The sequence below is a fragment of the Sardina pilchardus genome, chromosome 4 (genome assembly GCF_963854185.1).
Source record: "Sardina pilchardus chromosome 4, fSarPil1.1, whole genome shotgun sequence".
Classification (NCBI taxonomy): domain Eukaryota; kingdom Metazoa; phylum Chordata; class Actinopteri; order Clupeiformes; family Clupeidae; genus Sardina; species Sardina pilchardus.
The window spans coordinates 34,697,089-34,709,588 of NC_084997.1; the positions used below are offsets into that span (position 1 = coordinate 34,697,089).

The 12,500-nt window shown below is 41.2% G+C and overlaps 2 protein-coding genes across 2 annotated transcripts in view; both read right to left on the reverse strand.

Moving 5' to 3' along the window:
* The window catches only part of LOC134079137 (nuclear factor 7, brain-like), a 5,004-nt gene extending 3,348 nt beyond the window's left edge, over positions 1-1,656 (reverse strand). The window contains exons 1-3 of the mRNA XM_062535318.1: positions 1,067-1,656; positions 568-663; positions 238-468 (exon numbers count right to left, since the gene is read on the reverse strand). Of these exons, the coding sequence (XP_062391302.1) occupies positions 238-468; positions 568-663; positions 1,067-1,447 (708 nt within the window). The 5' untranslated portion in view covers positions 1,448-1,656. The remainder of the gene's footprint in view (positions 1-237; positions 469-567; positions 664-1,066) is intronic.
* A 2,756-nt stretch (positions 1,657-4,412) lies between these two features.
* LOC134079136 (zinc-binding protein A33-like) overlaps positions 4,413-12,500 on the reverse strand; it is an 8,521-nt gene continuing 433 nt past the window's right edge. Inside the window, exons 1-6 of the mRNA XM_062535317.1 lie at positions 12,296-12,500; positions 11,403-11,498; positions 10,817-11,047; positions 6,109-6,131; positions 5,908-6,026; positions 4,413-5,152 (exon numbers count right to left, since the gene is read on the reverse strand). The exon at positions 12,296-12,500 is cut by the window's right edge and continues 433 nt beyond it. Of these exons, the coding sequence (XP_062391301.1) occupies positions 4,611-5,152; positions 5,908-6,026; positions 6,109-6,131; positions 10,817-11,047; positions 11,403-11,498; positions 12,296-12,500 (1,216 nt within the window). The 3' untranslated portion in view covers positions 4,413-4,610. The remainder of the gene's footprint in view (positions 5,153-5,907; positions 6,027-6,108; positions 6,132-10,816; positions 11,048-11,402; positions 11,499-12,295) is intronic.

A 12,500-nucleotide genomic window follows, 5' to 3' on the forward strand; every position in this document is an offset into this window, starting at 1 on the left:
CACCAACACAGAGAGTAGAAGCGACTGTAGTTCGATAAAATAAGACATAAAAAAACTACAAATTTCACTTGCTCTGATGTCGCAATACATCATACTTTCATAAAATCATGCAACATAGGCTACTCTACCTTGTCTGTGGACATTGTTTGCTGGATAAACAAATAGTGTGCGTGCGTCAGAGGAAAAGTGCTTTAGTGTTGCTTTAATATCAAGACACAATGACTGGATGGTTCTTACCTGCAGGAATGTGATGTCATCATCTTCCATATTCTCTTCTATGGCTCTGATTGTGTCTGAAAGAGATGAGATCTCTCTGCTCATCTTCTCAATCTTCTCCTTCATCATCTGACTCTTCTGCTCCTCTTCCTCCCTCAGTGCAGCTATCCTGGATGCCTCTTCATCTCGTAGAAACTGATGAAGCTTCTCAAACTCCTCCTTGATCTGTTTCTCTGTGTGCTGGGCTTGAGTCTGGAATTAGTTCAATAAGTAATGAACAACTCTGGACTGATATCTTTGAAATCTTTCAGTAGTATTTAGTTTGTGCTTGATATGAATCGGGACATGTACCTTAACATGTTCAGCTGTTTCACCACAGGTGAGTTTTGCTTTTTCAAAAGCCTTCAGCTTCTCCTTCATGGGATCTAGTTTGATTTTGAGCTCTTCCTAGAACCAAGAAGAGAGAGAGAGAGAGAGAGAGAGAGAGAGAGATTTTTAGATACAAAGCACATCCCTTCCAGAGGAAAAAATAACACAAATTGTGTGCTTTTAAAAGTGTAGTGAGAAATGTGAGATACTATTGTCTTTACAAACACATAAAAAAACATTTTCCCCAAATAGCTGGCTGTATTTCCTTCTGTATCACTGTGACTATTTTCAACACGTACAGTTACAGTTACAGTTCATGTATTTGAAATGTGACCAGAGAGAGGAAAGAGGACTGAGGAGGAGTTTCTTTCCTCAAGCCATGAGTTTGCTGAATATAACAATTGAATAAATATTAGGCTGTGGCTTGAGCCTCTTAATTATCCAAATCCAAACTGATTTCAGTAGTGATAATCAACCATACCTTCCGGTCAGCTGCTGCTTCATCAACAGGACTGAACTGGTGACTCCTGTGGAGTTTTGAGTCTCGACACGAGTAACACACAAGCTGGTGATCATCATGACAAAACAGCCTGAGCTGGTCACCATGGAGACCACACAGTGCTCCTCTCTGACTTCTCTCCTGTAAGAACACCTCACACAGGTTTCTTAACGCCAGGTTAGTTAGTGGACGTTCCTTTGATGACCTCCTCCTGCAGACTGGACATTCTCTGGATGGTTTAGTTTCCCAGAACTGCTTCAGACAGACTTTACAGAAGCTGTGAGTACATGTTAGAATGACAGGGTCCTTGTAGATCTCAGTGCACACAGGACAAGAGAACTCTTCTTGCAGCTTTGAAGCCATTTCCCAAGATGTTGTAAGTGTCCCCCGAGCAAACTTCCCTCCAGTTGCTCTCTCACTGTCACTGACTTACTTTCACTTTCAGGAGGCTGGAAATCAAGTCACTCTCCAAATCCTCTGGGTGTTTTAACTTACATCTGCAAGCATGGTTACCTCTCCAACTACTTTTTGAACATAACTATGTCCAGTTAGATTGTTTTTGTTTAGTTCAATTCGCTGTAGAGGTGTAGCAGAGAGCAGAGCAGCCGTCTGTACCTGAGATTCACTTCCCTCTTCCTGAGTCAGAGGGAGGGATCTGAAGGAGCTGCAAGCTGATTGGTTACATAAATTTAACCACTAGATGGCAGCATTTATAGTGAGGTTCAGCTATGGGTCTTCTAGGAAAGTGACTACAGAACATGTGATGAGCATATCTGCAGAATCAGTGTTAGAAATGCATCCCCAAGTTCTAAGCATTTTTTTTACAGTTTATTTGTATTTAGTGCAAAGCTCTCACTGACCTTCAGGTTGTTACACTGAGACTTGCGTAGGTAATATCTGTGGAAATCCATTACAGTACTGCACTCTGAAACAGGAGTTTCTGCTTCAGGCTGTTAGGTTGTTGCTTAAACTTGTGTAGGTAAGATCTTCTGTGGAGATCATTACAGTACTGCACTCTCTGAAACAGGAAGTTTCTGCTTCTCTCTGAAAGGAATGGAGCCATGAGGTGGAAGCATGTTCAGTTACATGGTTGAATTTCATTTGTATTTGTGCGTGTGTGTGTGTGTGTGTGTGTGTGTGTGTGTGTGTGTGTGTGTGCGTGTGTGTGTGTGTGTAACTTTGGACATTTGCACACTGACACAGAACCTTTTTAAACATTATACATTTTTTTTATTTATAGACAGAGAGGTTGAAATGGTTGGGAGAGAGATGTGGAGTGGGATCACGGAATGACCTCAGGTTGGACTAGAAGCTGCTGTGTTTCCCTTGCAGGTGTTAATGTGTCCTATGATCAGGTTGGACTTGAAGCTGGCTGTGTTTCCCTTGCAGGTGTGTTCAGGTGTTCTGTCTGCAGGTGTGCCTGTCCTACCTGTCCTAGTGCATTAAGCTGAGAGAAAATGGCCTGGCCACTCAGTGTATTCACTCAGTTTCACAAGTTTATTGACGTTCACATTTAATATTGTGGCACAGGGGTCACACCATATTCAAGGGCATATTCATTTTGGAAATGATGGTCACGCATTCGTACCATTCAAATCTGAAAACGTACAAATTCCAAATAAAATGAAGGGACAACAGAATATAAAGAGTTTAAATACATCCTTTATTTTTGATCCCTATCTAATATGTGTTCTTGTTAGTGATTCATAGCTGACCCCCATTGGTCTGCATCCCTCTCTGTAGGCCAGTGCTGGCCAGGCCTGGGCTGAGGAGCTACTAGCTCTACTGTGGGGCCTTTGCTGTTACAGAGACCGCTACAGGCAAGACCCTCAGAAGAAATTTACTGTTGAAGTATGGAAACACTCTCTCAGTGAAGGTGTGTGTGAGAGTGTGTAGGTGTGTGTTATTATCAGGGTCAGAGAATGACAGCTTTCCTCTGTCCCAGTCCAGCTGCACTCTGATCCTCTGGAGTTTCTGCTGCACTGTGAGAGGAGTGAGCATGCAGACCATAAGGACTCCAATCAGTATTAGTATGTAGACTACAGCACTAAAGCATGCAGACCATAAGGGCTCCAATCAGAATAGAAGAAATTATTTCAAATGTGTGTGTGTGTGTGTGTGTGTGTGTGTGTGTGGTTCAGGTCACATAGTAATATGCAGAGTTGTGATTGTGTGTGTGTGTGTGTGTGTGTGTGGTTCCAGTCCCATTGTATTCCCGTATTAATATGCAGAGTTGTGAGTGTCCAGTCCGTCTGTAGGGCCCACAGCATGCTGGACGCATCACCACAGGAGCCCGCAGGTCAAAGGTCATGGTGCTGGACACACAGAGGGGCAGCTGGGGGTCAGGAGGGGAGAGACGCTACCTGGACACAGGACACACGCTGGGGCGTCATCACCCCAACAGGGTCACCTGGGTCACCTGATGCTGAAACACCTGAGTCCAGGTAGAACTGATGATGTGTCCAAGTGCAGCACAAGAGGTGACCTCTCAACTCTGTCATGTCCAGCTTTGGTCATGTGTGGGTGAGCTCTAATGGACACAGCACACCAGATGTTGTGGTGGCCTGCTGGGCTATTGTTTCAGCAGTGCTACTTCATCCAGCTGTGGACATCACACAGTTCTTGCTCTGGTTCTTTAAACGTTTCAACATGTCTACCCTCAGTACAGGCCAAGGCTTACTGGTGTAGAGTTGACCTTTCATCTGCTGATAAAGGGCGGAGACAAACAGACACTAACAATCACAAATGATGCACCTGCAAAAACAAAGCAGTGGCTTAAAGATAGGATGGTGAATATCCTTTAGTGGCAAAGTCAGAGCCCTGACTTAAATCCTATGGAAAATCTGTGGATTGACTTGAAGAGAGCAGTCCATCGCCATTCCCTACAAAATTTGACTGAATATTAACAATTCTGCACGAAAGATTGGGCAAATATTTCCCAATCCAGGCGTGCAAAGCTATAATAGAGACATATCCAAACAGATTGATGGCTGTAATGAAAGCAAAAGGAAGCTCTACCAAGTATTAAGTCAGGGGTATGATGACTTTTCCAACCCTGTTATTCTTATCAATTTTCAGAACTGTTGACTTTCTTTTTTGTTATTTTGATGTTGAACAGCTAAATTTGTAGATAAAACTGGAAAAGATTTTTTAAAAAAAATGGGTTTTGATTTCAGCCTGTAAGAAAAAAAAAGTAACTATTTCAAAAGGGTATGATGACTTTCTATAGGCACTGTACTGTACATGAACAACAGAAACCACCATAAAAATGCACACATGCAAAACACACAGCATCATAGACAAACTCCATAGAGTAATAAATGGCACACCAGCAATTCTTTTATTGGATATTCAAAATGAAGAATCAGAACAGTCTGAATTAAATTAAAATACCCAGAAGATGATGCCTCACAGGTCAGATATGAGATTGACTGCAGTTACTGTGTGAGTGACTCATGACTGACACCCAAATGTCTCCATCCATCTCTGCATGTTGGCTCTTGTTCAGACAGAGACAGTTTCTGCTCTAACTGGGCTGCTCTACTGACACAGAGGCCTTCACTGGAACAATACGCAGAGGAGAGAGTCTACCTCCATTAAAGTATGGAAAGACTCTCTCAGTGAAAGTGTGTGTGAGAGTGTGTAGGTGTGTGTTATTATCAGGGTCAGAGAATGACAGCTTTCCTCTGTCCCAGTCCAGCTGCACTCTGATCCTCTGGAGTTTCGGCTGCACTGTGAGGAGAGTGGGGGCACGAGGAGGAGCATGTGCTGCATATTTACCATCTCTATAATACACAATCCAACGTCCAGTCCTGGAGGTGTAGTCTCCCTTCCTCTGGAGAGACTCTGTCATCACACCCACAACCCACCGTGTGTTCTCTCCAACCTCCACATCCCAGCAGTGAGTCCCTGAGTTAAAGCCCTCAGAGCCCAGGACACTGGCAGCCCAGTCAAATCTCTCTGGGTTATCAGGAAGCTTCTGTGCCTCATCAACACGTCTCACACTGGTCAGATCCTCAGACAGGATGAGTTGTGGGTGTGCAGTGTTGGGATCCAGAGTCACAGGAGCTGCAGAGAGAAAGAACACACACATGAGCTGAACACTGACTGGTGTGTGATGAGGATGTGAATGATGGCCATTATTACCTTTGCTTGTTTTCATCAAGGTTGTATTTGTCTGTTTGTCTGTTTGATAGCAAGATAACTCAAAAAGTTCAGGATGGATTTCGATTAAATGTTCAGAAAAGGTTTGAAATGACCCAAGGACGAAAAGATTACATTTTGGGAGTGATCCATATCACCGTCTTGATCTAGGAGGGGGTTATGTTTTGGTCTGCACTCTCGGAGTGCTTTTCTAGTTAATAGTGTTACCAAGTGTAATGGCAGGAGAAGTAGTAACAGTGAAATGCTACACCTGCACACTGACCCCAACGCCAAAGAGCCAGGCTCGTTACTATGGCAGTCAGAGTCCATACTCAACTGTAGTGACGGCTATTATGTCACAGGCAGTATGTGACTACGGCATGCTCACACACATGCACACGCACACGCACACGCACACGCACGCACGCAGGCAGGCAGGCAGGCAGGCAGGCACGCACGCACACACACACACACACACACACACACACACACACACACAGGGTTGGTCCTATTTCCACATCTTTATCACAGGGACAGTGTGTACAGTATGATGTGTATGATTACTGGAAGTCTGCTCTGTTTTGCTTGTTTGAGTTGTGGAAGAGGGATTTAATCAGCGAAGGACCCCAAAGACCCCTCCTAAGATTGATTATGTGTGTAAAAAACAGTAGGCTACTCACTGTACTGAACAATCTCCTGCATCTTCTCCCAGACTCTGAACTTCAGGTTGCTCAGGTGCTTTGCCACATTGATCAGAGCTCCTGAAACCCTCTCTGGATCCTGCAGTGTGCACTGGGCTCTGGAATAACATTCAGGAGTCAGTGCTGCTGCTGTATGGGTTTGGGTTCAGAAGAGAGAGAGACAGGAGGCAGATCACTCACCTTTCCACTGTGCTCCTGTAGTTCTGTGAAAGGATAGTGGAGAAAAGGTGTTTCAATTGAATGTTTCTATAAATTGTACATTGTACAATATAATTGGCATTATTGCAGTGGGGGGTGCAACATCACAAATGAGGTCATGTGGTTTTGGGCCAGAGCAGTGGTTCTCAGACTTTTCCCCCCACGTACCACCTTCTGCGTCCTGAATGGCTCGCGTACCCCCACTACCCGACACACTGAATGTAACACATTCTATTGACGCATTCCAGGCATCATGTTTAACTAGAAATGCAATTCCAAGGAATTACCAGTGCATGAAAATGCAAAAATTGATAGATAATGTAGATATGGTTACTAAGGTGTAGCTAGGGCAAACATGGTGGTTGCATAGTTTACAGAGAGTTGATAGTGTGAAGGTAGACAGTTTAAAGCTGAAACATTCCCAGTTCTAACTTAACTAATGATTACTATTCATGTTAAAATGTTAACTATGGTAACAATGATAACCAGGTTGATTGGTTAACTTAGCTACTGATTTCATGCAGTAATGGTAAAAATGTTAACTATGCTAACTATGCTCACAGTGTTAACCAGGTTGATTAGCTAACTTAGCTAATGATTTCTAGCAGTTATGCTAAACATGCTAAGTATGCTAGCAATGCTAACTATGGTAACAATGCTAACTTAAACTAACAATGCTAACCAGGTTGATTAGCTAACTTAACTGATGATTTCTAGCAATAATGCTAAAAATGCTAACTATGCTAACAATGCTAAAATTGCTAACAATGCTAACCAGGTTGATTAGCTAACTTAGTTGATGTTTTTTGCAGTTATGCTAAAAATGCTAACTATGTTAACTATGCTAACCATGCTAACTTGCTAGTGAGGACTTTTATTTTGAAACATTTGTTGCTAGGGTATCCATGGTGGCCACTATCAGGAAACAAGAAGTTACTGCAGTATAATCATGTTGGTTGCTATGGAAACGGTCATAAACACTTAATTTTAATGGTTGATATATTGGTTGCTAGGTACATGGAGTTTTCGTGTAGTTGACTGGAGGCATAGTTCTAGTTGATAACTGACAGTTGGAATGGTTGAACAGTTAAATAGTTGAGTAGTTACAATGGTTAAATGATTTAATAGTGTATTATTGCAGTGAGGACCTTTATTTTGAAACAGTTGTGGACAAAGGAAGTAGTGAAACAGGATCTGTAGTCTTAATGAGATTGTATGCTTAAAGCCTGAGACAGAAGGTGCCTCTCATACAGTGTTTACGCGTCCTCTCTCGCTCCTCGATCCTCACTGATCTTTCTTTATGTAGATCATTGAGGATCGAGGAGCGAGGGAGGGCATATAAACGCTGCTTGAGAGGCACCCACAGTAAATACTTTAAAAGTTGTATGTAGATAGTCTAATTAATGTTGATAGATAGAATGTTTAATGGATGTTGATAGGCAGATTGTTTAATAGATATTGATTGACAGTTTAATGGGTGGATGAGTGAATGGTCTGAAGAAGATGAATGGATAGAAGGTTGGATGGAATGTGCCTTATATTCTTGTTAAGAGAGACACTGATACAGCTCTCTGAGAGTTGTTGATACAGGTGTAATCAATTTAACTGGCTAGTCTTAAGGCTGGCTTACATTGCACGATTTTGGTCTGTTTTAACAGTCGGCGACTAAATTTCCAAAATCGGGCGGAAATCTTGGGAGTTGTACTGAAATCGCAGCGCGCTCCCGTCATCTAAATCGTTTAGTGTAAGGTGCCAATCTTAGCGGTTTTAAGTCCGTCGGAGGCAGTCTTCTTCTAGTTTTGCCGTTACGACAATATCAAACATGTTTGATATTATCGGAAGTCTTTTCAGTCGTGGCTCATGCAAATAGTGACGTGAACATTAAAAACCAATAGTAACCTTGCGCGAACATGAAACAGGAAGGGGCAAAATAGGCGACAGCTGTAGCCTTTATGATTATTTGTTATTTCATTTCTTATAATTTATTAGTCGGTTGTTCTACGTGACAGAACAGCTCTATATCTGTTAGTGATGTCACACATCAAACAATGCTGCAGAAACGCGAAAAAATTACTTTGATATGAGTAGGCTATCATGTGATTTCCTGTGAATGATGACGTGTAGCCTATTGCACGATGGAAATAATTTGAAGGAATCTAGCAGCAGTCTTGTAAATAGTGACCCACAGTCTTTGCAAAATCCTAATCTGAGACTGGCCTGTGACTAGACTGTGACTAAAAACTCAATGAATTGTCTTTAGATGTGAGAGGGTCTGAGACTGTAGTTTTTCAAAAATCTTTTCCAAATCTTTGCAAAGTCTGGCAATGTAAGGTAGGCTTTAAGAGACCCAGAGTGTACGCTTAAAGCCTGAGACAGAGTAAATCATTTAAAAGTTGAATGTAGCTAGTCTAATTAATGTTGATAGACAGAGAGTTTAATGGATGTTGATAAACAGTTTAATGGGTGGATGAGTGAATGGTCTGAAGAAGATGAATGGATAGAAAGTTGGATGGAATGTGCCTTATATTCTTGTAGAATGGAGAGACACAGCTCTCTACTGAGAGAGTAGTGGATACAGATACAGGTGTAATCAATTTAACTGGCTAGTCTTAAGAGAGCCAGGCCTGAGACAGAGTAGATTGTTTCAAAGTTGAATGTAGATCGTCTAATTGATGTTGATAGGCAGACTGTTTAGAATGGGTGGATGAGTGAATGGTTTGAAGAAGATGAATGGATAGAAAGTTGGATGGAATTAGGAAGACTTATGTTGATACCGTTGATACAGGGGAACAGAAAATGTAGTCTCAAGAGAGCCAGTTTAAAGCCTGAGAGAGAGAGAGAGAGAGAGAGAGAGCTGCTGCACCTGGACTGGCCACCTGGCGTAACATTCTAATTGCTGCCGTGATGTCATAATGAGCAATGTTAAGTCTATGGGGAAATGTTTAATAGTTTTTAATTTACAGTTTAAAAAGTATAAAAGTTACAAAGTTGAAAAATATATTGCACAGGTCTCCTTAGTAAGACCTACGTAACAAAGTTTGAATCAAGTTTCTACGTTAAACGGTTCAAGCTGAATTGCGAGCGTTAGAAGAAGTTGGAATAATAAGAAACCTAGGAAGAACAGTACAGTGCATTTTCATGCACTGTAATAAGCCACCTTTTTTATGAAAACGTGGCCTACTGTAGAGTTTACAAATTATTTCCTTTAATGTCATCTTTCCTTATCATAAGAACCCGATTCTGATTTTTTTAAAATTTATTCATGTATTAAATGCAGAACATTTGCAAAGTTCTTTTTTTTACGTCTATACGCTGTAGCCCTTTTATTCTCGCGTACCCCTAAAAGCAGCCTGTACCACAGTTTGGGAATCCCTGGACTAGAGTGATGCGAGCCATTGAGACCAACAAACCACTAAAATTGCCAATAATGACACTTACAAACATGATAACACACACACACTCGTTCTTCTTTGATTCATTGAAACCATTTTCTCATCGCAGAGTGATTTTTCTTCCTCTCTACACTCGCAACACATTGAGCACAGTGTGAACCCATCGAGGGTTCACTGGCCAGTCTCATCTTGGGCATCACAGGGGCCAGTCACCGAAGGGCCATCAAGGAGGCAGCTGAGGTTGCCTCAAGGTGGGTGAACCATGGGTGTGGTAGCGCTACCTGAACACAAGCTAGGGCCTGATCAACCTCAGCTGGGTCGCCTGGGTGAGTGTATGATGTTCGAAAGACCCCGAAACACTACCTGTCACCCCAGGTAACATCACAAGTTCTTGCACAGGCAATGGTTATCTCCAAGCTGGACTACTGCAATTCCCTGTTAGCTGGCCTACCTGCTTGTGTATTAAGACCACTACTGATTCAGAATGCTGCAGCACACCTGGTCTTCAATCAGCCAAAGAGGACACATGTAACTCCTCTCCTAGTTACTCTCCACTGGCTCCCTATAGTGGCCAGAATTACATTTAAATCTCTCACTCTGGCCTATAGGACACTGACTGGATCTGCTCCCAGCTACTTCAGTTCTTTGGTCAAGATGTACATTCCCAACCGCCCATTAAGATCTTCTGAGGAGCGTCTGTTATGTCGACCAACCAGGTCAAATAGATTCTATTCTTCAGTGGTTCCATGTTGGTGGAATGAGTTGCCCAGTGCTCTCCGTTCCAGCAACAGTTTCAGATCTTTTAAGAGGGGTCTTAAGGCATATTTGTTTAATATGCACTTAGTCTTTTGAGTGTTTCTTATGTGTTATGGGTCTGTATAATAGTATTGTTTTGTTATAATGTTATAATTGTCCATTGATAGAATTTATATTTTATTTTTGCTATTCTCCTTAAAATTAGCCTTACCATGCAGTACTGTAAGTTATTGTTATTATATGATTGATTGAATGACTTATTTAATTGCTATTCTCATATTCATTGTTTTATTTCTCATTAGGTTAGTGCTTAAAATTATTGTTTTATACAGTTTTATTGATAATATTGCTATTCTCCCTATTTTTGTAATTGTTCACTGTTAATTCAATTTGTATTGTTATTTATCTGTATGTCGCTTTGGACAAAGGCGTCTGCTAAATTACTATAACCATAACCATAACCATAACAAGTAACATCTGGTCCAGAAATCAGACCTTAATATCAAGGGACTCTCAAGACACAAGGACTGGATGCTTTTTACCTGCAGGAATGTGATATCATCAGCTCCCATCTGCTCTTCTATGGCTCTGATTTTGTCTGAAAGAGATGAGATCTCTCTGCTCATCTTCTCAATCTTCTCCTTCATCATCTGACTCTTCTGCTCCTCTTCCTCCCTCAGTGCAGCTATCCTGGCTGCCTCTTCATCTCGTAGAAACTGGTGAAGCTTCTCAAACTCCTCCTTGATCTGCTTCTCTGTGTGCTGTACCTGAGTCTGGATAAAAAAAACACATCATGTTGAATCTTTATGAAAATCAATAGAACAAAAGAAAGCACTATTGACCATCATTGACATAATTTATAAGTAACACTTTTCAAGTAAGTAAGTAGCAAGTGTAAGATAAAGTATCTATCTATCTATCTATTTATCTAACTATCTATCTAACTATCTGAATGAAATGTGGTGTACTGTAATGAATATTCACATTATATCCTTAATAAACATGAACAGTCAGACAACTGAAGACCCTTATCTGTCTTCTTTTCTGTGAGATGGACTGATGATGAGTTATGAATTATTAACATCTCTCTGCATTTAGTTTGTGTTTGACATTAATTGTAAAACTTACCTTAATGTGTTCAGCTGTTTTAGCACAGGTGACTTTTGCTTGTTTAAAGGCCTTCAGCCTCTCCTTCATGGTATCTAGTTTGACTTTGAACTCCTCCTGGAACAAAGGACAGCAAGAGAGAGAGAGAACTCCTTAGACAACACATCCCTTTGTGTTGCCTTATCTCTTATATGAACTTTCACTCACAAGTTTCAGACATGCAACACGATTTTGTAATAAATAAGTAAATAAATAAATGATGTGTTCTTAGATACGAAGCCAGGGAAATACGGAGCCACATTGCAACATTTTCCTAAATGAAAGAGAGGGAGAGAGATTTAAATAGAAAACTTTGTAGTTTTGGTCTCTCTGTGCCTATATGACCTTTCACTTTCATTTGCCTGAAATGTGACATCTCAAGAAAAAAAAAAAATTGTATTTTAGAATGACAAAGTATCTGGAGAGAGACTTAACTTAACAGTCTTTACAGAGAAAGAATATTTCTTAATGTACGAATTTCCCTCTGTGTCTCTATGACTACGTAATAATTTACAGATATGATCTGAAATGTGACAAGGGCGAAAACTATTCTCGAACACTTTAAAGAGTCTTTTGTGTTGGTACTGTAAATGGTTGAAAGAAAAGTCCTGAACCCTAGTGAATTACAGCAACCACAGGCATCTTTCACTGTTTTGACCAATCTGTTGAGAAAACTCACTTTATTTGAGTCAGTAGTACACTGTAAATCTTGACAAGTTGACTTTACTTAAAAAATTGTATGCAAAGTCATTGCCTTGTTCAATTAACTCACAAAACAAGGTCTTTCTTAGTCATTGTAGACCATTATTGAACACATATTAGGGTTGAGCCTGTTAATTATCCAAATCATTTTCATGAGGGATAATCAGACGTACCTTCCGGTCAGCTGCTGCTTCATCAACAGGACTGAACTGGTGACTCCTGTGGAGTTTTGAGTCTCGACACGAGTAACACACAAGCTGCTGATCATCATGACAAAACAGCCTGAGTGGGTCACCATGGAGACCACACAGTGCTCCTCTCTGACTTCTCTCCTGTACGTACACCTCACACAAGTTTTTTAACGCCAGGTTCGTTGGT